The following is a 27572-nucleotide window of genomic DNA, read 5'->3' as shown; positions in this document are numbered from 1 at the left end:
AGATGGTGAAGGACAAGGCAAGTCTGACTGTGCTGCAGTCATGGGGTCGCAAAGAGTCGGACACGACTGAGCATCTGCGGCTTCTACACCCTCTAGGTTGCCGCATCAGAGCACACATCCCACCTAAGCCGCAGTTTTCGGATTCCCTGTCTTTGCTTAGGGACGCGGAAGAGTGTTGTCGCTCTGGGAAAGATGAATGAAAGGAGGAGCGGGACGGGGCGGGGGCCGGGCGGGGGGGCGTGGCTGCGGGCGTGGCGTGGCCGCGGGCGGGGGCGTGGCCGCGCAGGGCCGTTCCGCCGCTCGCCTGCGCCCCGCCCCGCCCCCGTGCCGCAGCTCGCAGGCCCCGCCCCGGTCCGCCCCTCCGCTCGCTCTCCAGGCCGCCGCGGCACTGAGCGGTTGCCGGAGCCGGTATCCGAGACGCGGCGGCGGCAGCGGCGGCGGCAGTGCCGCGAGCCCCGAGCCCACCCCGGCCCGGCCCGCGCTCTCCGCCCCCGCCTCCCTGGCCGGCGGCGGCGGCTGCGGGCGAGCGCGCGGGGCCCGGGCCGCCCCCAGCCCCAGCCCCGCCGGGCCCCGCCCCCCGCCGAGTGCATGAGGTTGACGCTACTTTGTTGTACCTGGAGGGAAGAACGTATGGGAGAGGAAGGTGCGCGGGATGCGGGCCGCGGGGGCGCCGACCTGGGGGCCGAGCGGGCGGGGAAGCTGCGCTGGGCGGGGGGGGATACGGAGAGGCAGGGGGGCCGGGCGCGGGGAGGGGCCGGGCCTGCCCGCCGCGGAGGCCGGGTCTGCCGCGAGGCCGCGCCCCTGTGTCCGGGATGAGCTCGTCCTTCAGAAGCCCGCAGGCCCCTCCCTGAAAAGCTCCCATCCCGTTTCCCCGTCTTCGGCCCCGGTGGGATGCTCCCCTCCAGCCCCGCTGGCGGAGGGCCCCCTCCTCCCTTTCATCCCCGCCTTCTCCCATCCTCCGACCGCCGACCACCCCGGAGGAAGCCCGGGCACAGCCCACCCAGCCCTGGCCGCCATCCGCGCGTGCTGTGTCCATCCCGGGCTCGCCCTGGGCCGCCCCTTATCGCGTCTCTAACCGGCCCTCGGAAGAAAGAGTCACTGAGAAAGCCTCATCCCTGGGTCCGAGTCGCAGCCCCATGTCTGGGCCGGCTCTCTGACCTTGAGCCAGGCGCTACCTTCTGGGCCTCAGTTTCCCTGTTTGTTCAGTTGGCCCCCGCATAGTTGGCATGCCTGGCTGTGGTGGTTGGGAGTCTAGGGGCAGGATGGGCAGAGCAGAGATATGAGTCTGCCGAAGCTTGTTTTGGGCAGCGGCCCCCACCCCCCTCCCTGCACCAAACCCAGCGCCTGCTGTCCGTCTTGGCTGGGAGGATGATCAGTCTTTCTTCTGCCCCTTTCACCTACTGCGGCCCAAGGCTTGGGTTTGCAGGACAGTTATGGTATGAAGATCCCCACGATTCCCTTCCTAGCGTCTCCTTTCCTGGGTTTCCTCCTCTGAACCATCTCATAGGCCCACCTGGTCCAACAAAGCTTCTACTCTGCCGGCTCCTCCAGCCCTGCCCTCCCCCCAGGTCCGTGAAGGCCCATTTGGAGCCACCTTACGGTAGCTCCTAGGTCCCTGAGTCCTCTTGAAGGGGCAGGCTGTGGCCTTGGAGCCTGGTTGGTGACCTTGCAAGCCTTATCTTCTCCAGGGCTCAGTCTCCCCATCTGTGCAATGGGAAGGGGCAAGCTTGGAAATCTTGCAGGGCCCACCCTGTTCCGAGGGTGCCAGGCCCCAAGGATGACTAAGCATGCCTAGTGGCCCAGCTTGAAGAGGTGCCAGGCCTCCCTGGGAGCAGGCATCTGGGAGCCCAGCCCTGAGGCCCTGGCCCCTTGTGAGGCCAGGTCATAGCCAAGCCTTCCAGGGGTCTTTAATACAGGATGCACCAACTTAGCGCTGTCCAGTCCCTGCCCTTTGAAAGAGCTCCTCTTCCTGGGCAGGCGGGAGAGGAGAAGGGGCTGTGATGCGAGTGTCACCCACTGCCTTCCTTCTAAATCATGCTGCTTTCTTCCCATTTACACTGCCAGACCCTGAACTGAAGAATGCTCTTGCTGGGGGTGGACCTCTGCTAGTCCCTCCTCAGTTTACAGAGAGAGAAATTGAGGCCCAGGGGGGCTTGGAGACTGAGCCATGGTCTCAGCAAGGCTCTCATTCTGCCTCCTTCTGCTCTGCATGGACACTGCTCAGCTTGGGCGCTGCGTGTGTTTGGGGGGACTTGTGGAGGTGTACGTGGGGGTCCAGCAGGGCAGGCTAGGCCTACAGCAAACCGCCCCTCCTGAGTATGGTTCCTAACGCCCTTTCCACCCCCGCAGGAAGCGAGTTGCCCGTGTGTGCGAGCTGTGGCCAGAGGATCTACGATGGCCAGTACCTCCAGGCCCTGAATGCTGACTGGCACGCAGACTGCTTCAGGTAGGGCCGGCTGGTGGGGCTGGGGTGCCCGAAAGAAGGCCTGCCAGAGGCAGGGGGATGGATCTCTCTCTGGTCCTGGGCCTCAGTTTTCCCATCTGTAAAATGAGGCATCTGGCTTAGAAGCTCCCTGGAGGCCTCTCTTTTTTGTCATTCTAGACCTCTGAAGAGAGAAAAGCAGAGACCTGCATTTATGCTGATAATCCCAAGGCCTGATGGCACCTTGGCAGGCGGGGGAGTGGAGGGTAGTCCACCTTTACCTTCTGGACGCTGGTGCTCCAGGGAGAAGAGGGAGACCGAGCAGGCCTTGGGAGGAGATGAGCCCGCTTCGTGGCCCCAGGCTGGTTGCAAAGATGCGTAACCAGTAAGACCCATCCCTTCCCTCCAGGACACCAACTCCCAAGTATAGCAGAGTAGGATCAGGGTTGTGGCCATGCACATGGGAACTCAGAGGTGGCCCAGCAGCCTAGTAGCACCATCCTGAGAAGCAAGGCCAGGCGAGAGCCTTAGGGAGCTCTGTGGGGCCAGAGCTGAGGTCCAAAGGATAGATTTCCCAGGTGGAGAAGTGTGGTAGGAAGCAATTCCAGACAGCCCAGCAGGTGCAGAGGGTAGAATGAATGGTGACAGGGCCTGGCCCAGTCAGTGGCCAGCAGAGTTCAGGAAAAAAGCTCCAAAAAGGAGGGGAGATAAAGTTGAGGAGGTCCAGCTGGGGTCAGGGCAACTACCACCAGCTGAAAGAAGGAGTTAAATTTGGGCACTGGGAGCCTCCAACAAGGATTTTTTTTTTCTGTTTTAAAAATAATTTCTCATATTTTCTACAATTTAGCAAGGGCCAGACACTTGTTTAAGGACTCTGTATAGTTGGATATTTGTGGTCTCCATTAACTGGGACACAGAGTGGTTAATTCTCTTGACCAAAGACACACAGCCGCAGGAGTGAAGTGAACATTGGCTGGGGAGCCCAGAGGAGAGATGGGTTCCTTGTCCTGGGGTTCCCAATCAGGTGTTCAGAAGGAGGCCTTCGAGGAGGAAGGGAGCTCTGAACAGGCAGAGAAAGCCACATGCACGGAGACAGGGAGAGGGGACAGCGCCAGCAATTGAAGGACTGGGAACAGCTCATCTGGTTGGACAGAGTGAGTCGAGGGATGTGATGAGGAGGCAAAGTTAGGACTGATTTGTGAAGGGCCCTGAATGCCAAGATAAGGAGCTTCTGAAGGCAGTAGGGAGCCAGCAGAGAGTGTCAGGAAGCAGAGGAGGGTTGTGGGCGGAAGTGCTACTGAAAAGTGCCATTGCCTTCCAGTGGGCAGATGGTGGTCACGTGACAGGGAAGGGACTGTCACAATGGTTCGGGGATCTGTGCTCATAAGACCCGACCTGGGACAGTGACTCAGAGCAGAGGGAGTTTCAGATCTGGAAGGGACAATATTTGGATTAGTCATATTAGCCACTATTCATCAGTGACTCCTGTGATGTCATCCTCAAGCCTTCACCATAACTGTAGGCGGTACCATCATTTGCCCAATTTCCATGTTAGAAACAGAGGCTCGGAGAAGTCAAGTAACTTGCTGAAAGTTGCAACAGCCGGAGCAGGGACTCGAACCTATATCTGTCTCACTCCAAGTCTCTGCAGAGTTGAAGAAGTCAGGGACCATGGGGGAGGAGCTGGGGGCTGGTGAGTGTCCGGGGCACAATCTAAGCCATTTGGTTTTGTACCCTGGGTGCAGAGACAGTAGTCCATTGGGTCTGGTGGAGCTGGGGGCCAAGTTGGTCGTAAGTCATGCCCTGTCCTCGTTGAGTTGGAGATGCAGTAGGCTAACCAGGGTGGCCCTGCCCTGCCCAGAGCTGGCCGAGGTGATCTGAGACCAGTCCCAGGTGGAAAGATCAGAGAACTCAGCCCACTGAGGGCCGGCAGAGGGGATTGAGATGAGACTGCGAGAAATCAAGGGAAGAACTTTGGGGGTCCCTGTGTGTGGAGTGGGGAGGGAGTTAGAGTCTTGGGAGACATGGGGGAGGGGCAAGAGTGCGCCTGCAGAAGCCGTAGAAGGGCAGAGTGGGGCCGGACGCATGGAACCCAACTTGGCAGGGGGGTCCCTGCCCTGTTCACCAGCAGAGGTGGGGGGCCCCAGGTGGGGACAGTAGGGAGGGGGCACATTGGGTTTGTCCCTGGTGCGGTGGGGCCACAGGGAAGGCTCCTGTGGGGAGGGGCCCACAGGCAGTTAGAATCGTGGCTTCCCCCGGTTCCATGACTTCCACTGCATTTTGGGCCCCAGGCTGTGTGGTTCTCCCAACAGCCCCCAAATCTGGTTAAGGCCACCAGTCCTCACGCCCATGACAGGAAAGCAGCTCATAAAGGAAGGACTGCTTGCTGGGCGTCCTGGAAGCGCCAGCCCCTGGGCTTCAAGGCCTCTCAGTGGGAGAGTTGCTGTGGGCCCACTGAATGCCTCTGGTGTTAGCACTGGGCGTCAGTGTCACCGCAGGGCCCGCCCCTTTCTCTGTCCCAGCCTCCCTGAAGGTTGGGGCCAGGCCCGGGGTGGTCCAGGCTTCCTTTGGCCCAGCTGCTACCTCCGGGAGGTCCCCTCTCAGAATATCGTGGCGTAGGAGCCCCGGGGCTGCTGTAACTCTGGTGACATCTCTCTGGAGGCTGGTGGGGCCCGGAGGGCGAGAGCTGAGTGCGCAGCTGGCACTGGGGGCTGGAGCCTGAGCTGGGATGCCCCCCTCTTCAAGGGACTTTCAGGGAAGGAGGATGGACTGTGCGTGGAAGTCAGTCTCTCTTCCCTTGGGACCAGCACCAGAAGCAGCAGCTGCTCCCTGTCCCCAGAGCCTTTGTCAAAGCAGAGGCCGAGGGGGACTTCCCTGGCAGTCCAGTGGTTCAGATGCCATACTCCCAATGAGGGATTCTCAGGTGGAGCTAGTGGTAAAGAATCTGCTTGCCAAGGCAGGAGATGCAAGAGACAGGGGTTCGATCCCTGATTTGGGAAGATCCCCCTGGAGGAGGAAATGGCAACCCACTCCAGTATTCTTGCCTGAAAATTCCGTGGACAGAGGAACTGGCAGGCAACAGTCCATGGGATCACAAAAAGTCAGACATGACTCAACACACACACACATTCCCAATGCAGAGGGTGAAGGTTCGATCCCTGGCCAGGGAACTAAGATTCCATATGCTGTGCAGCGAGGCCAAAAAAAAAAAAAAGAGGCTGAGGGGCGTGGAGGGTGCCTTTCTCAGATGTGTACGGCTGAGGGCAGAGTGGCGGCCAGGCCTCCCCGTCTGCACCAGACCCCAAGCAGTAGGGCCTTCAGCTGCTTCCTGTTCTGAGCTAAGACCAGGTTCGCTAGCACCCACACCGCGCATCCTCCTCCCCTGCCTCGTGGCCACGCTCGCCCCTCCCTCGGCAGCCTCCAATCCTGAGTGCCTGGAGTGGGACAGGGAAGCAACTCTGTCGGCCCACCCCTGCGCTCCCCGCAGCCTCCAGGGGCCCCCGAGATAGGCAGCAGCGGCGAAGGATGCTGGCGTCCCCCCTGAGAAGACGGCGCTTCTTCCTCAGAGGGGCCAAGTAAGTGGAAAGCCCCTCTCCCGCCCAACCTGTCCCAGGCCTCAGGCAGCGCCTGCGGTGTGAGGGCTGGGGCTGGAGGCCGCGGTGGGACAGGCCCACCTGAGGCTGGGTTCTGGGGCAGGAGAAGTGAAACTCCTTGGTCACTGTTAGCTGCCTGTCTGGGGGGAAGCAGGCCAGGCTGCGGCCCCTGGCCTTTCTGGTACAGGCTGCCGTCAGGCTGGTCCCCCAGCTGCTCTTGTGCACCCTTGGTATCCAGGAATATGATTCTGGGTAGAGGGCACCCCTAGGAGGGATTGCCCTTTCCTTGAGGGGGTCACCCCTGTTTCCCAGCCTGGCCTGTTCAGCGCCCCCCCCACCCCACCCGATCCCTTCTCTCCTACCCAGGGTCGGCTCTGCCCTCACCTGCTCTCGGGGGGGGTACAGTATCCTGGGTATTCCTCTCTGGACACCCTTTGTAGGGACATGACCTGCCCCACCTGCCTCTGGCTCCTGCCCAGGTGGGGGTCTGAGGGATGAGGGGATGCCCAGGGTCAGGGGCTCCTATGTGCCTGCCATCAGCAGAGGTCCACCGAGGCCCCAGGGAGCCGGCTACCAAGCTGCTGTGTGACCCTGGGCTGGGTCGGCTCTCTGAGGTGGAGGTCCCCAGGCCGAGGTGGAGGCTCCCGGGAGCACTCCCGAGGATACTGGGGGATGAGAACTGTTCCAGGCTGAGGGCGTCAGACAGGAAACCCTTGTGTTCTCTGGGAGCAGCGTTTGTAGGTGCCTGGCCTGGGACCTCAGGGAGCCGGCAGGTTATGACGGCAGAGGCTGGGGGGATGCAGGCAGTGTGGCGGGGGTGGGCATCGGAGCAGGCTGCGAGGAAGTGATTACTGGGGAGCTCACTGCACTCTCAGCGCTTGAGTGAATCAACAGCCGCATCTTCCAGGGCTGCTGCAGCGTTGAGTGTGTGTGTGCGTGAGCGAAGGAGTTCACTGGCCGGCAGAAGAGCCGTCTCTGCTTTGGAGGAAGGCGGCCGCCGCCGCCCCGCCCACTGGGGCAGGGGAGGGGGGCTCCCTGCCGCCCGGGAGTCCGGGGAGACTCCCACGGGGACACTCCTGTGACGCGGTGGAAGGGCGCAGTGACTCCCGGATCGGGGTGCGCGGCGGGCGCGCCCCGCCTCCGTGCGGAGCCCGCTCTCCGGCCCCGCGCCTTCCCTTCCCGCGGGGTTAGAGCCCCCTGGGGGTTGCGCTAGGGACCTGCCCCCTCCCCGGGCGTCTTCCCGCCCCCCTGGCTCGGTGCCTTCCTTGCCCGTTGCCCACCCTGCGGTAAGACGTCCACCCACCACAGGGGCCGCGAGTGTCGGGGCAGGAAGGGCCGCGGGGGCGCCCGATGACGTCATGGCTCTGGTCCAGCCGCTTCCGCTGCCGCCGCCTCCTCCCACATCCCAGCGCTGCCTCAGGGGCTCTCCCTGCCCGCCCCCCACCAACGAGGTTTCAAAAGCTGGGCGTTTTGTGCTCCTCTGCCACCCGCCCGCACCCAAAGCCCTGAGTTGTGGTCCCCAGTGCCTCCCCTCAGGCTCCCAGACAACAGGGCACCCGCTGGATCCTCTTAAAGGGACAGCGTCCCATCAGCACTCTGGTTGCTGTCCCCTCCCTCCCTCCTCCTCCCCCCCTCCCCCACTTTTCGCCAGTTGCCTAGTTCAGGAGCAGTCAGGGAGCTCAGTCCATGAGCGCTGCCAGCCTGCAGGCTACGGTAGAGTGGAGGCCTCCCCGGCTGCCTGGGGCACGGGTCTCTCTGACCCAGCCCCAGTCTCTCCTGCCCTCCTCTCCCCTAGATTGATCCCCCACTGAGCCACGAGCTCTGAGCCTGGTCCTTCTATCCCTGTGTGACTTTGGCACATCATGCAGAGCACCCAGACAGCACAGCTGGACAGATTCCCTAGCTGTTCTCTGCAGGGCATGTCCTCAGGCTCAGACATACCTGTGCACGTCAGGACCCCGGGTCAGGCTCGTGCTCGGGATGGAAGGGCTGTTGTCACTCAGAGTCCATTCTTACATTTGCTCACCCTGGCTTAGCTGGGTTGCTGGCCCCCACCCCACCAGGACCCTTGAGCATAAAGAAGCCAAGTGAGTAGGTCTAGCTCCTTCCTGGCCTGTGGAGTTGTGCCTAGGAGGAAACCTGTACATCATTTCTCCCCATCTGCCCTTCAGGGGTCCACCAGCCAGGCCTCCCTGCTTCCCGTGCCAAACCCTGCTCCTGTGCCCGGCAGCACCCATGGGGCTGGCTGGAGTCTAGGAAGCCAGGAGACTTCCCTGTCTTAGCTGACTGACTGGTCTACACTGAGCTCAACTCCTGCCTTGTATCTGTATGACCTTGTGTGGAATATACCCTCTCAAGTTCATCTGCCTCGACTTTAGAAATGGGGATAGCTACGCCTGCCTCGTGGTGGCCTGTGAGGACCAAGTAAATGTAAGCAAGAAAATGGGAACGTGAGCCTGTCATACAGGGTGAAGTAAGTCAGAAAAAGAAAAAAACTATCATCTGCCAACACATATCTATGGAATCTAGAAAAATGGTACTGATGAACCTATTTGCAGGGCAGGAATAGAGACACAGATGTGGAGAACAGACTTGTGGACACAGCCAGGGAAGGAGGGGGGGGATGAAACAAAAGAATAGCTTTGACACGGATACACTAGGATGTGTAAAACAGATAGCTAGCGGGAAGCTGCTGCATAACACAGGGAGCTCAGCTGGATGCTCTGTGATGGGTACGGAGTGGGATGGGGGTAGGAGGGAGGCTCAAGAAGGAGGGGATGTATGTATACTTATAGCTGATTCACGTTGTACAGCAGAAACTAACAGAACATTGCACAACAACTATACTCCAATTAATTTTTTTTAAAATGGGAAGACACGAACACTTAATAGGTCTTCGCAGTTCTAAAAAGTCACCTCCGTTTACATCAGCAGCCTCCCCATTGCTGGGAATGGGAGGAGGGGGAGGGAGAAGAAGGCTGGACTAGGTGAGTGGGGCTCACAGTCTGTCCCAGTGCCCCCCGCAACCTGAGTCCTGGGCTCCCAGGTTCTTCCCTGGGCCTGAGAGTAAGTCTTCTGCCCACACTTGGCCCTCTTCCGTGCACAAGGGGTGGGGGCCTCAGATGAGGAGCACTTCTTACCCCCGGGCTCGAAGGTGGACCAGACACTCTGGGTGCAGAACTGCCATGGTGGGGACGCAGGGGTTGTGATTTGAGGTTGCGCGCAGGACCAAGGCTTCTGGCCGAGGGACCATGATGGAGGGAGTGGGGTGGTCACCAAATCCATGCCTGAGTCCACTCGCCAAGCCCTGTGCCCCAGCGTAGGCTGCCTGCATCCAGAGGGCACAACTTTCTCTAACGCTGCCTGTGGATTGGCAGGGCCAAGATGTGGGGGAAAGGGTGGGCCCCTCTGAGTCCCAGCTCCCCTTCCACCCAGGTGTTGCGAATGCAGTGCCTCCCTTTCGCACCAGTACTACGAGAAGGATGGGCAGCTCTTCTGCAAGAAGGACTATTGGGCCCGCTATGGCGAGTCTTGCCACGGATGCTCAGAGCACATCACCAAGGGGCTGGTCATGGTAAGTGCCCCCCAACCTCACCTGGTGGGTGTGTGTGTGTGTTCACAGGTTACTCCCTGCCCCAGATCTCTCTCCCATCATCTCTCTTGTCCTTCTTTTCACTGCTTCTCTGATTCCCCAGTGCCTCCTGAGTCTGTCTGTCCGTCTGTATCCCTCAGTCCCCATCTGTGGAGCCAGCTCTGCCCCCACATTGGTTTGGGGCTGCCCTTCTGAGAGGAGGCAAAGGGGAGAAGCTACAGGGGCTGAAGGAGCCGCTGAGCTGGGTAGTGGTCCCCCTCCCTGCACCACCACACACACACAGACACACACACTTCCTTCCAGGTGGCCGGGGAGCTGAAATACCACCCCGAATGCTTCATCTGCCTCACATGCGGAACCTTCATCGGTGACGGGGACACCTACACTCTGGTGGAGCACTCCAAGCTGTACTGGTGAGTGCCAGCCCCTCCCTGCTTGTGGCGTGCCCCCAGGTCTCCCACGCCAGGGCCCTTCCCCTTTCTGTGTGGGGGCAGTCACAGTGACAATGCAGAAACCACCAGGAAGTAAGACAGCAGTCAGACGGAGGAGGCCTGAGACATCAGCTCTCTTCCCGACATCACTGCTGCGTAACTCTGGCACCAGCGTGAGCACTCACCCTGTAAGCTCAGGACTCATCCCCAGCAAAACTGCCTAGACCCCAGACCCATGTGCAGGGGTCCCCAGGCCACTCGCACTGCTAACCAGCCGATTGCAGACTCAGGGATCCCCGCAGCCCCCTCAGATCTGATTCTTCACTCAGCGACTCACAGAGCTCAGAGAGCACCATAAGCACAGTTTTTACTAAAAGCTATACTACAAAGCTACAGTCATCAAAACAGCATGGTACTGGCACAAAAGTAGAAATATGGATCAATGGAACAGGATAAAAACCCAGAAATAAGCCTGTGCACCTGTGGTCAGTTAATCTGTGACAAAGGAGGCAAGACTGGAAAGCTGTGAATCAGGACCAGCCAGGTGGAGACACACAAAGGGTGAGGTCCGGGAGGTCTGGCATGCAGAGCTTCCGTGCATTCCACTCATAGAGTCAGGACGTGTGATCCGTCCTCCCCAGCATCACCAGAGTTTTTATTGGGGTTTCATTATGCAGTGTAATTGACTGAATCACTGGGCATGGGGTTGAACTTGGGCTCCTTGAGGCCAGACTGGACCAGAGCAGCATCCTCTCATCACATGGTCAGTCTTTCTGGTGCCCAGCCTGCCCCCACGCCCCCCCACCCCTGCCTGAGTTGGCTCATTAACTCTCAAAAAAAGACAAAAAATAAAAAAAAATTTTGGTTCAGTGCATGAGACAGGGTGCTCAGGGCTGGCGCACTGGGATGACCCTGAGGGACGGGATGGGGAGGGTCAGGATGGGGAACACATGTACCATGGCTGATTCATGTGAATGTATGGCAAAAACCACCACAATATTGTAAAGTAATTAGCCTCCAATTAAAATAAATGAAAAAAATAAATAAAAATTTTGAAAAAGAAAGAAAAACAAACAGACAAAAGCAAACACAAAAGCATTAGCTTGAGTGTGGGTTGAGGGGCTCATGAAAAATGAAGACACACTCCTGTTGCAAGGATTTCGAACCTCTTTCCCAGGAACCAGGGACAAAGATCAGAGAAATCCTTTAGTGTGGCAGCAACTGATAAAGCTGGATTTGGGGGCAGCATGGCTTTTGAAGCTCCCAAATGGACTTTTAATGACTTCCTCCTGAATGGGATTTATCCCCAGGCCTCGTCCTGGCCAGCTGACAGTGTAGACAACCCAGAATGACTGAGCCCCGAAGAGGGGCAGGGCCTGCCCACTTCCTGCTCCCAGCCCACCAAGCAGCCAAGACCCTCCTCCTCCCATGAGGAGTGGGAAGGGGAGGGTGGAAGGAGAAACGAGCCCTGGACTGAGGGATCATGGGGGGTGATGCTGGTGACTGCCCTGATGCACTTCTCTTCCCGCTCTTTGGGTCCCCACCGCCGGCGGCTCGTGCAGCGGACACTGCTACTACCAGACCGTGGTGACCCCCGTCATCGAGCAGATCCTGCCCGACTCCCCTGGCTCCCACCTGCCCCACACGGTCACCCTGGTCTCCATCCCAGCCTCAGCTCACGGCAAACGCGGCCTCTCGGTCTCCATCGACCCCCCTCACAGCCTGCCGGGCTGCAGCACGGAGCACCCCCACACCGTCCGCGTCCAGGGGTGAGTGGCCGGCCTGCCAAGGCTGCAGCTGGTTGGCGGTGGGCACGGATGCCTTAGGTGGGCAGGCCGACTCAGGGGCGGGGGCTGAAGATGGGTAAGCGTGTGAGCGCAGATGGAGCCCAGCTCCAACAACCTGGTATACCAGATGTCTGATCCACTCATTCCTCCAAGAGAAGAAATCTGTAACAATTGCCAGATGAAATATTTAAAATGTTCTCTTGACTTACTGCATGACCAAACAAAAAAGAGAAGTAACCAGGTCAGGAACAGGTGAAGGAGGGAGCCCGAGGGTGTCAGCAGAGTGCAGAAGGCAGCCATACCTTGAGGGCAAATGTAAATCGGGGGAATTAAGTTTTAGTTTTGCAGTCTTCTCCTGGCTGAGCCTCTCTCAAAGCCCAAGTGACTAGCTCTAGGAAAGTGAGTCTAATAGGAGAACACTTCTCCCTTCTCCATAAAGTTGGGACACACACCCCCCCCCCCTGCCAAAATGCCCTCAAGGTGAGGAAGAGCAAGAAATCATGCCTTCCACCAGCGATTTCCAGCCTCTCTTCCCCAGAACTGGAAAATAAACAGATTTGAACCTGAACAGAAGGGGAGAGGGAATCTCCCCTGAGAATTCAAACACTTTGGTTTGCCAACCAAGTTGACAAGCCTGGGTGGTTCAGAAAGCCTCCAGGAGAAATTGTAAAAGCTTAAAGTACTTCTCCACTGGGAATGTCCCTAGGCCCTGACAGAAGCAAATGCGGTGGAGCCCACCTCCAGGCTTCAGAGAATTTCCCGAAACGAGTGTCCCAAGGAATAGGAGCCATTCAGTCAAAAACCACAGAGCCAACAGCAGCAACAGGTGGCTGAAGCAGACCTACAGAAACTGCAGATAGCAAGAAAAGAACCAAAATTCCAAAGAACCATATTTCTAGAAGTGAAATACGGGTTTAGCAGCAGAGTTGGGTTTTAAACAGCTGAAGTGAGAAGCAGGAATACAAGATGAAAGTAGAGAAAGAGAGGCTAAGATGTACTAAGAAAGTAGTGAGGCAAAGAAAGCAGAGAAAGAGAGGACAAAGTGAGCCGATCTAATTAGCCGTCTAGAATCCCAGAAGAAGAGAGAATGGGAGAGAGGCAGTATTTAACAGCTGAGAACTTCCCAGAGGGGATAAAAGGTGTCAATCCACAAACTCAAACCCAGTAAATCCCAAACAGAAAAATAAGAAATCTACCCATGGACCACCCCACCTAGGGAAACTACTACACAAAGGCAAAAAAAAAAAAAAAAGAAGATCTTAAAAGTAGCCATAGGGAAGAAACAAATTTCCTCCAAAAAAAGACCAGACTGTGGTTTGGTGGCAGAGACTCCAAGCTTCCATTGCAGGGGGCTTGGGTTTCATCCCTGGTCAGGTAACTAGAAATCCTGCATGCCGCAACTAAGACCTGGTGCAGCCAAATAATTTTAAAAAGACAAAACAGAATTCTATACTTGATGAAAATGTCCTTCAAGAATGAAGGTAAGGGGCTTGCCTGGTGGCTGAGTGGTAAAGAATCTGCCTGCCAATGGAGGAGACATGGGTTCAATCCCTGATCTGGGAAGATCCCACATGCTGCGGAGCAGCTAAGTCTGTGCACCTTAACTATTGAGACTGTGCTCTGGAGCCTGGGAGCCACAACTGCTGAGCCCAGGCGGCTGAAACCCGGGCTCCACGATGAGAAACCCACGCACTGCAACATGTAGCCCCCACGTGCTGTAACTGCAGAAAAGCCAGCATGGCAACGAAGACCTAGCATAGCTCCAAAAAAATAACAAACAGATAAGTCAATTAAAAATTAAAACAAGGAATGAAGGTGAAATAAATACATGTTAAAGCAGACAAAACAGCATTTGATGCCAGCAGATCATCCCTAAAGAAAATTCCAAAGGATGTGGAAAAGGTCTGAGATGCAAGAAGAAATGAAGGTTAAGGGTCCAAGCCAGTGACTCATAGGCTGTGTGACACTGAGCCGCTCCCTTGCCCTCTCTGACCTTCGAAGTCTTTGTCTAAACCATGAGGGAGTCGGATACCTTGGAGCCTTCTAAAATTTCTCCTGGGCCTTCATGCACCCTTGAGAAATAGTTGTCTAAGTGTAGAACAACTACCCCCTTGGAGTCAGTGAACCGTTCCTTCCTTGGGAGTCAGTGAACAGTTCTTACACACCTGCTGGGCCAGTGCCTGGTGAAAAGTGAAGATGGTTGGGCTGGGAGGGGGGAGGGCAGCAGGGGAGAGGAGGAGGCTAGACTTGATGCTGTGTTTCCAGCCCCATCTGGAGCATCAGCCAAGCCAGCAGCTGCCTTCCTCACACAAGTGAGCAGACAGACTGGTGAGAGAGACAGGGAAACTCCCAGACCAGCTGGACCCTGACAGCCAGGCAGAATTTTAGGAACAGAGAGTCAATGACACCTCCTCCCTGCCTCCCTCCCTGGGCGAGCATTCTTTCCAGCCAACGTCTGCCTTCCCAGCAGTCTGCGAGGGGCCACACCCTTCTCAAAAGCAGCCCAGCTTGCCCAAAGGCTGCTGGCCAGATTGAACTGTTTGTTTGAAGAGTCTTAGCTGACCACTTTTTATTTTGTTTATGTGTATTTTGTTTATAGTAGCATTGAAAGGGAAGTTAAATTTATCTTTGCCCCAGCCTTCCCGCTACTTGAGCAAGAGACTGAGGCAAGGGAGACAGAGAGTCAAAGGAATATATATACGCTTTCCTATTGGTTTTTTGGCCATGCCATGTGGCTTGCGCGTTCTGAGTTCCCCTATCAGGGACTGAACCCAGCCTCCCCGCAGTGGAAGCGCAGTCCTAACCACTGGACCATCAGGGCAGTCCAGGAAATATATTTTTAAGGCCATGTCCTTGGAAGAAAAGTTATGACCAACCTAGACAGCGTATTAAAAAACAGAGACATTACTTTGCCAACAAAGGTCCGTCTAGTCAAAGCTATGGTTTTTCCAGTAGTCATGTATGGATGTGAGAGTTGGACTATAAAGAAAGCTGAGCGCTGAAGAATTATTGCTTTTGAACTGTGATGTTGGAGAAGACTCTTGAGAGTCCCTTGGACTGCAAGGAGATCCAACCAGTTCATCTTAAAGGAAATCAGTCCTGAATATTCATTGGAAGGACTGATGCTAAAGCTGAAACTGCAATACTTTGGCCACCTGATGCAAAGAAACACTCATTTGAAAAGACCCTGATGCTGGGAAAGATTGAAGGCGGGAGGAAAAGGGGCCAGCAGAGGGTGAGATGGTTGGATGGCATCACCGACTCAGTGGACGTAAGTTTGAGTAAATTCCGGGAGTTGGTGATGGACAGGGGGGCCTAGCGTGCTGCAGTCCATGGGGTCGCAAAGACTCAGGCACAACTGAGCAACTGAACTGAACGGAACTGCTCCACAAGAAGTCTCTGTGAAAATATAGTCACTGTTTTTAAATTTTTTATCCTGAAAAACACCAAATTTACAGAAAAACTGCTGAAATAATAAGTGTATTGAATACCTGTACACCCTTTCAGGCTTCCCAGGTGGTGCTAGTGGTAAAGAACCCACCTGCCAACGGAGGAGACATAAGGAATATGGGTTCGATCACAGGGTCAGGAAGATCCCTGGGAGGAGAGCATGGCAACCCACTCCAGGATTCTTGCCTGGAGACAGAGAGGAGCCTGGGGGTCCAGAGTCCGCAGGATCGCGAAGAGTCAGACACAACTAAAGTGACTTAGCGCATGTACATCCTTTACCTAGGTTCTTAATTTTTAACTTTTGTCACGTTTGAGATATGTGTGTCTCTTCGTCCATGTATATCTAGGTGTGGGTGTATGAACATATATATATTTATTTGTATATGTTTATACACACATGTACACATATTGCTATTATTTACTGAATCATTTGAGAGTAAGCTGTAGGCACCATTGACTCATCTTTCCCCAAATACTTCAGACATTCTCCTAAAAATAAAAGCATTCTCTTTATGTAATTACCCACTGTATCCTATAGTGCAGCTATGACAGTTAGGAAATTGAACATTAATGTAATACTTTCATCCAGTATACAACCCCAAACTTGGGTTTTGCCAGTTGTCGCAATGCTGTCCTCAAGTCTCTTCAGTCTCTTTTAACCTGCGCCAGTTCCTCAGCTTTCCATTGTCCTTTATGCCCTTGACATCTGTGAAGAGTACAGGTCAGTCGTTTAGGAGGATGTCCCCCTCCCCCCAACTTGGGTTCCTCTTTCCTAGATTTAGGTCATGCGTTTTGACCATGTAACTGATGCGCTCTCTTTCTCTGTGCATCTTAGTGGTCAAACAGGAGGTCAATAAAGTGCACCCTTTACTGGGGATGTCAACTTCGATTATTGGGTTAAAGTGCAGTCTACTGTCTCTGCTGTCAAGGATTTTTCCCCCTTTGCAGTGTAGCCAGTGAGTCTTCTGTGAGATTTGAGTCTGTAAATATCCTGTCCCCAAGAACCTTTCGCTAAATGGTTCTCGCCTTCACGATAAGTCTTCCCTGCAGCTGTTACTACTGTGATGGCTACAAGATGATGACTTTTCTAGCTCTGTTCTTCCTGCTTCATTTGCTACCCAACTTCCCTATATAAGGAGGCGCTTCTCCCCCATGTGAGAATATACTCTCAATAATTGAAAAATTGCTAGGGCTCTGTTTTTCTTAAAGCTCTGTCTGCTTTCTCTCCTGCCCACCACCACAACCGTATCCCCCTGCCCCAGCCCTTCCCCATCTCAAGGCAGAGACAGACATTCCTTGGAAAGCTTTAATGAGGGCAAAGTGAAATCCGATCATTAACACTGAGGAGGAGTTAAAAGAAGCAAAGGAGTGTGGCAAGTTGGCCATTCTGTGACTTAGCTCATGGCCAACTAATGCAGGCCACCAGCCCCACCTCCCCTGCAGCTGTGGCTCAGGGAAGGCTGCTCACCCTTTCCTGCCCATCTCGGAGGAGTGGGAGCCTTAGTCCCATCTTGCAGGGCATGTTTGGGGGTCAGGCAGGAAGCCAGTGGGTCCAGACCCTCTTAGGCCTCTTGGCATTCCTCTGCCCCAAGCTTACCAGGCAGCTGGAAGGAGAGGCAGGGACAATGCTCTGTTGAACAGGAGCCCCCGAGCATCTCGTTGTTGCCGCTGTTGTTCAGTCGCTAAGTGTCCAACTTTTTTGCGACCCCAAGAACTGTAGCCCACCAGGCTCCTCTGTCCCTGGGACTTTCCAGGCAGGAATACTGGAGTGGGTTGCCATTTCCTTCTCTAGAGGGTCTTCCTGACCCAGGGATCAAACCTGCATCTCCTGCATTGGCAGGAGGGTTCTTTACCATCTGAGACACCAGGGAAGCCCGAGCATCTCGTATAGCGGGGCAGATACCTCGGGGCATGGCACTTTCCTCCGGTTTCACACCCATGGCAGGTGTTGTAATTAACATAGAACTCTTCCCACCAAGCCAGACTTCCGTGTTCTGGACAACTGCCATCCACCAGTCACGCAAGACAGCATGCTCTGCCCCCATACTCCTGACCTGATCCCCTTGGCCTTGGCTTCCTGGGGCAGGCAGGGGTCTGACCACCGCTCTGTGCCCACAGAGTGGACCCGGGCTGCATGAGCCCGGATGTGAAGAATTCCATCCATGTCGGGGACCGGATCCTGGAAATCAATGGCACGCCCATCCGGAACGTGCCTCTGGACGAGGTACGGGTCCCAGGTCTGGCAAGTGGGGTTGGAGGTGGTGCCTTCATGCCTGCTCCCCACCACCTGAGACTCACCTGTCCACACGCCTGCTCTCCCCAGATTGATCTGCTGATCCAGGAGACCAGCCGCCTGCTCCAGCTGACTCTGGAGCATGACCCCCATGACACCCTGGGCCATGGGCTGGGGTCTGAGCCCAGCCCCCTGGGCTCCCCAGCTCACACGCCCAGCGGGGAGGCGGGCAGCCCCGGCCGGCAGAAGCCTGTGCTGTAAGTCAGCCCTGCCCCGTGACGCTCTGTATCTTGTTACTTTCACTGATGCTGGGCCTCAGTGGGCGCGGGGGCAGGGGGGGTGGCAGTCCCTGCCCTCCAGTTGCTCACAGTCAGCCCTCCAAAAAAAACAAGAGCACGCCAGCGAGGGGTGCAGGGAGCTGGGAAGAAAAAGAATGAATGAGAAGGAGGAATGAATGAGAAGGAAGAAATGGGGAAGCAGCGCCCCAAGCTGGGGATGACAGGGCTCCCACGGTGGACCAGAGCCCTGGCTTCAAGGAGCCGGTGGCCTGGCACTCAGACTGCTGTGGCATCCAGTGTGTGTTGAGAGGTGGGCTCCGAGGTGGCAGCTGGTGGCCAGGGTCTCACAGCATAGTGATGTGTCCCACAGAGACCACTCTGGTCCCTTTTGCAAGAAGGTGCCCAGGACCAGAGACAGCCGGAGGGCTGTGATGTGGGCCAGGCTGGAAGGGCCGGGGCACCTCTTAAAAGGAGTAAGTGGTGCAAGGAAGAAGCCCGGAGACAGCCTGGTCCTCATGCCACTCATTCTGTGGCCTGCTGAGGACTCCTGGTCAGGGGGACACCTGGGGTGACAGCCTTTACACTAAGAAAGAGTGACCTTGAAGGCCTGTTTCCTCCTCCCCCGCATCTGCCTGGAGCTCAGGTCACCCTGCAGGCCCACCTAGGGGCATCCTGCGCAGGTGGTCTGCCTCTGCACCTCGGGGCCCAGGACTCAAATGCTGAGAGATGAAGCATCTGATCCAGGGTCATCAGGCAGAGAAAGCCAAGGGCAGACATTCCTTCCTGAACAGGAAGTCCAAGCCAGACAGGGCACTGGGTGCTGGCATCAGGGTAGGGCAGGGGTCTCATGGTGGCCCCAGGAGAGCTGCCCAGTGCCAGCCTTCCTGACTGTATGGGTGATTTACATGGACTGGCATCAGTGGGGCGTGGCAGGCTGGGGGAAGGGGCAGGGCTGAGGCCTGGCCTCCCCCGAGGGGCCCTCGGCCAGGGGCCCACCTGCCACCGGTGTGTCCCCCCAGGAGGAGCTGCAGTATCGACAGGTCCCCGGGCGCCGGCTCGCTGGGCTCCCCGGCCTCCCAGCGCAAGGACCTGGGTCGCTCCGAGTCCCTCCGTGTGGTCTGCCGGCCGCACCGCATCTTCCGGCCTTCGGATCTCATCCACGGGGAGGTGTTGGGCAAAGGCTGCTTTGGCCAGGCCATCAAGGTGTGGGGCACACCAGGGAGGGAGGGGACCGTCTAGGGTGACCTGCTGGCCCTCCACCCTCTTCCCACCAGTGTCCCCAGGAAGCCACACTGGAAGGGTGTCTGGCTTCCAGACTCCCTGGCCAGGGCTCGCCTCCCCGCTGGGCCTTGTCGAGCTAGCTGGTGGAGGGGCCCTTCTGTATATAGGTAGCCTGCGTGAAGGAGGTCGTGGGACAGTGGCTTCTCAGAGTCGGGATGGGAGGGCAGCCCAGACTGACCCTGAAGGCTTCCTCCCCCAGGGCCCCCTTACTCAGCCTAATGTGGGCCACTCACCCCCTTCACACCCTGGTGACCAGCCCTCTCCTGCTTCTGATGTCATCTGCCTGTGACCAGCCTAGAAGGTTCAGGTTTATATAAAAGGCACCAGCCAGGCCTCAGCCCCAGCCCCATGCGTCCATCTGCCTGGGGACGGGTGGGCCTCCTGCGGGGCAGCCTGGAGCAGAGCCTGTGCCTCGCGTGTCCTCACGCAGGTGACGCACCGAGAGACGGGCGAGGTGATGGTGATGAAGGAGCTGATCCGCTTCGACGAGGAGACCCAGCGGACGTTCCTCAAGGAGGTGGGTGAGGCGCCTGCCCCACCCTCGCCTATTGAGAGGGGGTCGGTGGCAAAGGGCTCCGGGAGGAAGTGACACTCAAGCCCTCATCAGAAGATGACAGACTGCCAGGAGGGCGAGAGGGGCAGGGACATCCCTGGGGGTGGAGGTAGCCGGAGCAAAGGGCAGGGCGGCAGCAGGTGTGGCAGGAACCCCGGGGCAGGGGGAAGACTCGCCCACCTTCGGAACTGTCCATGGCGGCTTCTGGTGGGATAGCGGCGGGAGAAGATGGGGCCGCAGCCTGTTTGCACCCCCCCCCCCCCCCCCCGCCAGGTGAAGGTCATGCGATGCCTGGAGCACCCGAATGTGCTCAAGTTCATCGGGGTGCTCTACAAGGACAAGAGGCTCAACTTCATCACCGAGTACATCAAGGGCGGCACGCTCCGGGGCATCATCAAGAGCATGGTGAGTGCCAGGCAGAACCACACCCTCCCCCCTCAACCCCGCCACCTGCATCCCATCCCAGCCGCTCCCGCCGAGGGACCCGGACGGAGCGGCTCCTCCCTGGGCCCCAGTCTCCTAGGCTCTTCACTGGGGACCAGCCTCTGATCTCAAAGCCGCTTTGTCAGGAAATTGTTTGGAATTGTTCACGCACACCCCTTAGAGGGGACAGTTGTGGGTGTCATAGATGGGGGGGGTGGTCCTCAACCCCTGCAGGACACTCGCCCCCTCCTGTCTCTCCCGCCCAGTGTCCCGTCCCTGTGGCCCTGTTGGCTCATCCTGGACATTCTCCCCCCTCACCCCCTCCCCAGGACAGCCAGTACCCCTGGAGTCAGAGGGTGAGCTTTGCCAAGGACATCGCTTCTGGGATGGTGAGTAGGCTCTGATTTTTGGGGTGGTATGGGGTGGGGGACGTCCCTGATGGTCCTGTAGTTAAGAATCCATGCTTCCACTGCAGGGGACATGGGTTTGATTCCTGGTCAGGGAACCAAGATCCCACCTGCCTTGCTGTGCAGTTCCCCCCAACCCCGACCCTTGCCAAAAAAATTCTCTACCGTTCTCCTAAGTTCCACAGGAAGCTTCAAGAGAGGACAGAGGGAATCCAGTGGCAGGGGGAAGATGGGAGCCTTGCGGGGGACAGTAAGGGCAGGGCTGGGGTCCCTCAGGGAGGCTGCCCCCTGATACGCATGCCCCTCCACCCGCAGGCCTACCTCCACTCGATGAACATCATCCACCGGGACCTCAACTCCCACAACTGCCTGGTTCGCGAGGTGAGCAGCCAGGGCTGCAGGAGGGGCCAGCGGGACCCCCGCCCACCACACTCCTAGTGGGTGGGAGGGGGGTCTGCTGGGACGGTGACCATCGCAGACAACGGGCCACACCAGGCTGCACCAGTGGCTGTGGGCCCGGAGGAGGGCCTGGATGTGGGGGCTGGGGCGATCAAGGGAGCTTTGCTGCTGTTTAATGAAAGAGATTTGGGGATATACTTCAGTGGGAGGCAATGGGAGCTGGCAGCCCGGGGCCTAAGGGGCATTGATGGAAAGATCACAGGCTGCCCCCAGAAGGCAGAGGAGGGAGTGGGCAGGTGGTGGCAGGAGCATGTCTCAGCACGGCCCTGCTTCCCCTCACCCCAGAACAAGAATGTGGTGGTGGCTGACTTCGGGCTGGCGCGGCTCATGGTGGATGAGAAGACGCAGCCCGAGGACCTGCGGAGCCTCAAGAAGCCAGACCGGAAAAAGCGGTACACGGTGGTGGGCAATCCCTACTGGATGGCGCCCGAGATGATCAACGGTGAGTCGGGGGCCCTGCCGGGCACATCCCCGGGGCCCCGCGGTCCCAGGTGGGGCTGCAGGAGGCAGAGGTCCCGGCCTCCTCCTCCTCCTGGAGTCCTGTCATTAGTTGCCTTTTGCTGCTGCAACAGGTTATCACAACTTGGCGTAAAAAACAGAAATCATTCTAGGGACTTCCCGGGCGGTCCAGTGGTTAGGACTCCATGCTTCCAGTGCAGGGGGCACAGGTTTGATCCCTGGTCAGGGAAGTGTGACCCCACTGAAAGTGAAAAGTGAAAATGTTAGTCATTCAGTCATGTCTGACTCTTTGCCCAAGGACTGACCATAGCCCACTGTCGTGAAATTCTCCTCTGTCCGTGGAATTCTCCAGGCAAGAATACTGGAGTGGGTAGCCATTTCCTCCTCCAGGGATCTTCCCGACCCAGGGAGCGAACCCACGTCTCCCACATCGTAGGCAGATTCTTTACCATCTGAACCACTGGGGAAGCCCTACATGCCCTGAGGTGCACCCAAAAAATTTAAAACTGCACGGGCAAATTATCTATAGTTCTGGAGGTCAGGAGTCCAGTATCAGGCTTGGTGAGCTAAAGTCCTGTGTCAGCAGGACTGCGTTTCTTCTCAAGGCTCGAGTGGGAAGGATCTGTTTCCTTCCCTTTTCCAGTTTCCAGCGGCGGCCTCGCTCCTTGGCTCCTGGCCCCTCCTCCAGCAAGACCAGCAGTGCAGTCTCTTCTTTCTGACACCCGTGTCTGCTGTCACCTCTCCTACCCTGACCCCCCGCCCTCCCTTGTGAGGACCTTTGTGATCAGAGGGCTCAGCCAGCTAACCTGAGATCATCTCCCCATCGCGAGATCCTTAACTGAGTGACACCTGCGAAGTCCCGTAAAAGGCAGCACATTTGGGTCCGAGGGGCAGGCGGTCCCTGGACAGGGACTAGGGCCTCTCCAGGACCATTATTAGGCCTCCCACAGAGCCCACTTCTCCCACTCCATTTCTTTCTTCAGGCCTGTCACACAGTGATCCCATGTGTGCCTGGACTGGGGGTGATAAAGTCCATCCACAGGCAAGGGACATGCAGACACACGGGGTCAGGACAGGCAGATTCGGGGTCATCTTAACACCAACCCTGATCAAAGTTAACATAACCCACCCCCTAATAACGTAAGTGGTGAAGTGAAAGAAAGTGAAAGTGTTAGCATTAGTTGCTCTGCCGTGTCCGAATCTTTGCGACCCCATGGACTGTAGCCCACCAGGCTCCTCTGTCTATGGGATTTCCCAGGAATACTGGAGTGGGTAGCCATTTCTTTCTCCAGGTTATCTTCCTGACCCAGGAATCGAACCCAGGTCTCCTGCACTGTGGGCGGATTCTTTACCGTCTGAGCCACCAGGAAAGCCCTTATAAAGTGAGGTTAATAGTCCCTATCTTGAAGAAAAGGAAAAGAATAAAATAAAGAAACAAAGAGTCCCCATCTCCAAGGAGTAGTATGAACATTGGGTGAGATTTGTAAACTAGTCAGGAGCCACTGAGAGTGGTTGTCCTGATTATCTTTAACATCATCAGGTAGACGGTATTGTTCCCATTTACAGCTAAGGCAGGCTGAGGCTCGGAGTCTGTATCAGTCCCTGAGGCTGCTGTAACAGGTGAGCACAAACTGAGTGCTTACACCAGAAGTCTAAGATCCAGTAGAGCCTTGCTGCCTCCAGGGATTTCAAGGGAGAGTCCATTCCTTGTTCTGTTTAGGCTCTGACCCTGGCATTCCGGGCTTGTGGCCACATCGGCCCAATCTCTGCCTCTGTTTCCACGTGGCTGCCACCTCCTATGTATCTTCTTCTTTTTGGTCTCTCTTATAAGGACAGTTAGGGTGGCATTTTGGGGCTTCCAAGATGGCTCAGTGGTAAAGAGATGCAAGAGATGCAGAAGACTTGGGTTCAGTCCCTGGGTCGGGCAGATCCCCTGGAGGAGGAAATGGCAACCCACTCCAGTATTGTTGCCTGGAGAATCCCATGGACAGAGGACCCCCAAGGGCTACCATCCACAGGGTCACAAAAGCTGGACACCACTGAGTGAGTACACGTGCAGGATGGCACTTAGAACCTGCCCAGATAATCTAGGGTGGTCTCATCTCAGGATCTTGAATCGTATCTTCAAATCAATTCTTTATCTTTCCAAAAACAGTAGTACGCACAGGCTCTGAAGGTCTGACACAGTTATCTCTCGGGGTTACCACAGGGTCCATGACATGCCCGGAGTCAGAGAGTTGGTTAGTGACCGAGCTGGGCCTAGAACCCCTTGCCCAGGGCTTTCACCCTGACTCCCCCACTACCAGCCACAGCCCCCCCCCCTCTCAGCAGGCTGGCTCAGCTTGAGTGGGCCCAGGTAGGGTCAGAGCCCAGGGCCTGATCCCGCAGAGGTTGCTCGCATCTGCCTCCTGGTTAGCACATCCCCCGGCGGGCGGTCCCCGGCCTGTCCCCCTCACCGGCTGGCACCCCCGGCCTGGGCACCCGCTGACCGTGATCTCTCCATCCAGGCCGCAGCTATGACGAGAAGGTGGATGTGTTCTCGTTCGGGATCGTCCTGTGCGAGGTAGGCCCAGGGGCGGGTGGCAGCCGGCTCCAGCCCTGTCCCCACGCACTCCGGAGCTGCAGGCTGGAAGCCTGCCGGGGCCCCAGGCCAGAGAGGCTGTGGAGACCGGCTGCCCACTGCTGCCTGCATCCCCGTGGTCACACGGGTGCCAGGCCTGGTGTGACCCACCCTCAAACCCGCCCGGGTGGCACCCAGCCCCAGGGCCCTGCGGGTAACTGCCGGGCCTTGTCTGGACAGATCATCGGGCGAGTGAACGCTGACCCGGACTACCTGCCGCGTACCATGGATTTTGGCCTCAACGTGCGAGGCTTCCTGGACCGCTACTGCCCCCCAAACTGCCCCCCGAGCTTCTTCCCCATTACTGTGCGCTGCTGTGACCTGGACCCTGAGAAGAGGTGAGCGGGATGAGGGGCTTAGGGCAGGGTGGGGGGTGGGGGTTCCCCAGCAGAGCCAGAGCCCACCATGCCCCCACCTCCTGTCTCCCACCCCAGGCCCTCCTTCGTGAAGCTGGAGCAGTGGCTGGAGACCCTCCGCATGCACTTGGCCGGCCACTTGCCGCTGGGCCCACAGCTGGAACAGCTGGACAGGGGCTTCTGGGAGACCTACCGGCGTGGCGAGAGCGGGCTGCCCGCCCACCCTGAGGTCCCTGACTGAGCCCAGCAGCCCCCGGCCGCCCCATCCGCCTCCGGAGAATCTGCCCAGCTCCGATTCCTCTGCAGGAGGCGGCCCGGGTGTGGCGCCCTCACTGGGGCGGCGGGTACCCAGACCCTCCCCCACACCAGGCCCTGCCTTGCCCCGTCTCTGCCCCCGGCCCCAGAGCTGGTCTGGCCGCACACACACCATCACCTCACCCTGCCTTACCTCTGTCCTGGTGGGGCCGCCCCCTCCCGCCTCTGCTTGCATGAGCTGGAGGGCCCGTGTGAGCTGCACCCCATCCCGCACCTACCCCCCCACCCACCCCCGTGCACACTCTGCTGTCTGCAGCTCCTCCGAGGCTGGGCTGGAGGACAGGCCGCCCCCCGACTGTGACCATCACATTTGTTCCCAGGGGCAGACAGGGAGTCTGGGGCCTATCAACCCCCCAGGGGGTGCCTCAGTAGCAGCAGGTATAGATAATTATCCAAACCCCCAAAGGGAGAGAGGTCTGCTCCCATGGGGCGGAAGTCCTGGGGGCTAGACAGCAGCCCTGACTCGCTTTGGGTCTTTTCCTTTCTTTATTGAAGCCACTTTAGTGGGAAGCAGGTACCAGGCCTCAGGGTGAAGGGAGGGTCCCTGGAGGGGGAGGGGAGCCGTGGTCTGGGGGCCAGAGCTGCTGGGGGGCGCCGCAGAGAGGGGTTGGGCGGAGTCCCCCAGCCTCCCAGCCCCCTGAAGTTCATCTCAGCACCCCCTCCGGGCCTCTCCCCAGGCTCCTTGCCAGTGGCTGAAGCAGCCCCTGCCCCTCCCCACGCCCCTCTGTCCTCTGGGTTCTTTCTGTGTAATCTATTTTTTAAGAAGAGTTTGTATTATTTTTTCCTAACGGCTGCAGCAGCAGCTGCCGGGGGCTTGGGGTTTTATTTTTTTTCGGCGGGTGGGGGTGGGGGGCCATTTTATCACTCTGCCTCAGTTGAGCATCTAGGAAGTATTAAAACTGTGAAGCCTTCTCAGTGCACTTTGAACCTGGAAAACAATCGAAAGCAGGCCCGTGGGACTAGGACTCACCTCCATCCGGGAGTGGGGACATCTAAGGAACAAAACCCAGACTCAGAAAAATAAAATAAACTCCGTACTCCCCCCCCAGATCCCGCATTGTGACGTGTGTCTGGGGGCCCCAGAGAAACAGGAGGGGAGAGGGACCTTTTGATTTAGAAGCCTGGCCTAAGGAAGCCTGGTCTGGGAAGACAGGAATGGAGGTGTGGGTGGGGACAGATAAGAGGGCAGGGACGGAAGTGTTGGCCCAGCTTTTCCAAAGTTGAGTTTGAGGGTGGGGGGAGGACTAGGGGAAGGGCCAGTAGGGAATGGATTGCTCTTATATCATGCTTGCTATTTGTTTTTTTTCTAAAATGTAAAGGGCCCATCAGGAAACCGGAAACCACCCTACTTATTTCAAATGTGGGTCATTTAATCCAGTGGAAGGACAAAAAGTGGATGCTGAGATAACCATTTGTGTTGACCTGTGGGAACTAGCAGCCACCCCTTGGCTGGGGCACTTAAGGAAAGAAGTTAATTTAGTTTCTGGTGTCAAGGTTAACAATTCACCCCTTAAATTTGGTGGCTTGAAATAACAGCGGTCACTCGTGGCTCAGAACTTCTCTGTTAAGAATTGGGACCAGCTTGGTGAGTGGTTTTGGCCTGGGGTCTCTCCTGTCTGTGGTCAGATACTGCCCTGGGACTGCAGTGCTTTGAGGGCTTCACTGGGGCCAGAGGGTCCATTTCCAAGGACCTCCTGTACATGGCTCAGGCTCATGGCTGCAAACTGAGCTGACTAGAGGCCTCAGTCCCTCTCAGAGGCCTCTCCACAGGGCCCCTCACAGCATCCTCAAGGGCGTGAGCATCCCAAGAGAGCAAAGCAGAGGCTCCACCGCCTTTTAGGACCTAATCTCAGAAGTCACACAGGCTCGCTTCCACCATATTCCACTGGTCACAGCCAACCCCAATCCAGCGTGTGAGCTGTCTACACAAGGCCACAAATATAGCCCAGGAGAAATCACTGGAGTCATCTTGGAAGCTGGCTAGAGACGTGGAGGATGGAGCCCCAGAACAGTGCTTAGATTTTTGATGTGTGTTAGGGGGAAGCTTTGGCTTCCAGTTGGTGCTGGAACTTCTTACTAAGAAGATAGATGCGGGATTTCCCCAGTGGTTAAGAACCCACCTTCCAATGCAGGGGACACAGGTCCAATCCCTGATGAGTGTACTAAGGTTCTGCATGCTCTGGGGCAACTAAACTGTTGCCCACACGCTCTGGAGCCCACATGCCACAACTAAGACCGGATGCAGCCAAAAATAATTTTTTTTAAAAAAAGATATGCAAAAATAGTGCTAGAGCTAAACATTGGCTCCTGCTGGACAAGGGCAGAAGAAAGCCTGTTCACCTGCTCCAAGTTCCAGTCTCCCTCAGCTGGCCCCTGTGAGCAGGCCCACCTCAACAGGAAGCCAGTTGCAAGGAAATCTGGGAAATGTAGTTTTCAGCAGTCCAGCAAGGGTATCCCAGAACAGGCTGTGGACAGGGCTTGGGGCTGAGGTGCCATAAGCAATCAGCACAACCCATTCTTTTGGCTCCTCATCACTCACACACACCTTTCTACCACATTTGATTTCCATACAACTGGTAACAACTTAATGCCTCCACATAACAAGACGCAAATATCTTTTGTACACAGATGGGTCATTCTCTTTCTAATGCCAGAAATCAGAAACAGAAGAGGAAAATTATGCATGATTGTCATTCTAGAAATAGCTAAAAAGAATAATATTCTATGACCAAGGAGGATTTACCCCAGGAATGTAATAGTGGTTCAGTATTTCAAATGTAAATCCGTGGAAAACCACAGCAAGATACCACTTTGCACCCACAGGATGGCCATAATTTTTAAAAAGAAAGGAGAAATATGTTGCTAAGGACATGGATAAATTAGAAACTTCATTCTCTGCTAATGGGAACATAA

General features: G+C 56.8%; 1 protein-coding gene across 3 annotated transcripts; it reads left to right on the top strand.

Annotated features, from left to right (window-relative positions):
- The first annotated feature begins 356 nt into the window (after positions 1 to 356).
- On the top strand, positions 357 to 25707 carry LIMK1 (LIM domain kinase 1). Of its 3 annotated transcripts, XM_070460214.1 has the most exons (16): positions 357 to 643; positions 2350 to 2446; positions 9451 to 9589; positions 9911 to 10020; positions 11601 to 11807; positions 17394 to 17499; positions 17599 to 17765; positions 18806 to 18989; positions 19498 to 19584; positions 19894 to 20025; positions 20373 to 20432; positions 20766 to 20831; positions 21195 to 21351; positions 23876 to 23931; positions 24169 to 24326; positions 24423 to 25707. In XM_070460214.1, exons 1-16 carry the CDS (start codon positions 589 to 591, stop codon positions 24583 to 24585), a joined length of 1944 nt encoding a protein of 647 aa, XP_070316315.1. In that variant the 5' UTR covers positions 357 to 588; the 3' UTR covers positions 24586 to 25707. The 3 variants fall into 3 exon arrangements, with proteins under 3 accessions (XP_070316315.1, XP_070316316.1, XP_070316317.1); XM_070460215.1 differs by lacking the exons at positions 357 to 643; positions 2350 to 2446 and adding an exon at positions 2711 to 2807; XM_070460216.1 differs by lacking the exons at positions 357 to 643; positions 2350 to 2446 and adding an exon at positions 5847 to 5997.
- Positions 25708 to 27572: the final 1865 nt, after the last annotated feature.

The sequence above is a fragment of the Odocoileus virginianus genome, chromosome 33 (genome assembly GCF_023699985.2).
Source record: "Odocoileus virginianus isolate 20LAN1187 ecotype Illinois chromosome 33, Ovbor_1.2, whole genome shotgun sequence".
Classification (NCBI taxonomy): Eukaryota; Metazoa; Chordata; class Mammalia; order Artiodactyla; family Cervidae; genus Odocoileus; species Odocoileus virginianus.
Note: the sequence above shows the minus strand (reverse complement) of the source record. Positions and strands in the feature narration are given on the sequence as shown.

Excerpts from the sequence above, each read along its gene's own strand:
- LIMK1 (XM_070460214.1), top strand. The coding sequence starts at position 589 with ATGAGGTTGACGCTACTTTGTTGTACCTGGAGGGAAGAACGTATGGGA. Across the intron at positions 18,990-19,497 it reads GCTTTGGCCAGGCCATCAAG|GTGACGCACCGAGAGACGGG; the intron begins GTGTGGGGCACA and ends GTCCTCACGCAG. Across the intron at positions 19,585-19,893 it reads AGCGGACGTTCCTCAAGGAG|GTGAAGGTCATGCGATGCCT; the intron begins GTGGGTGAGGCG and ends CCCCCCCGCCAG.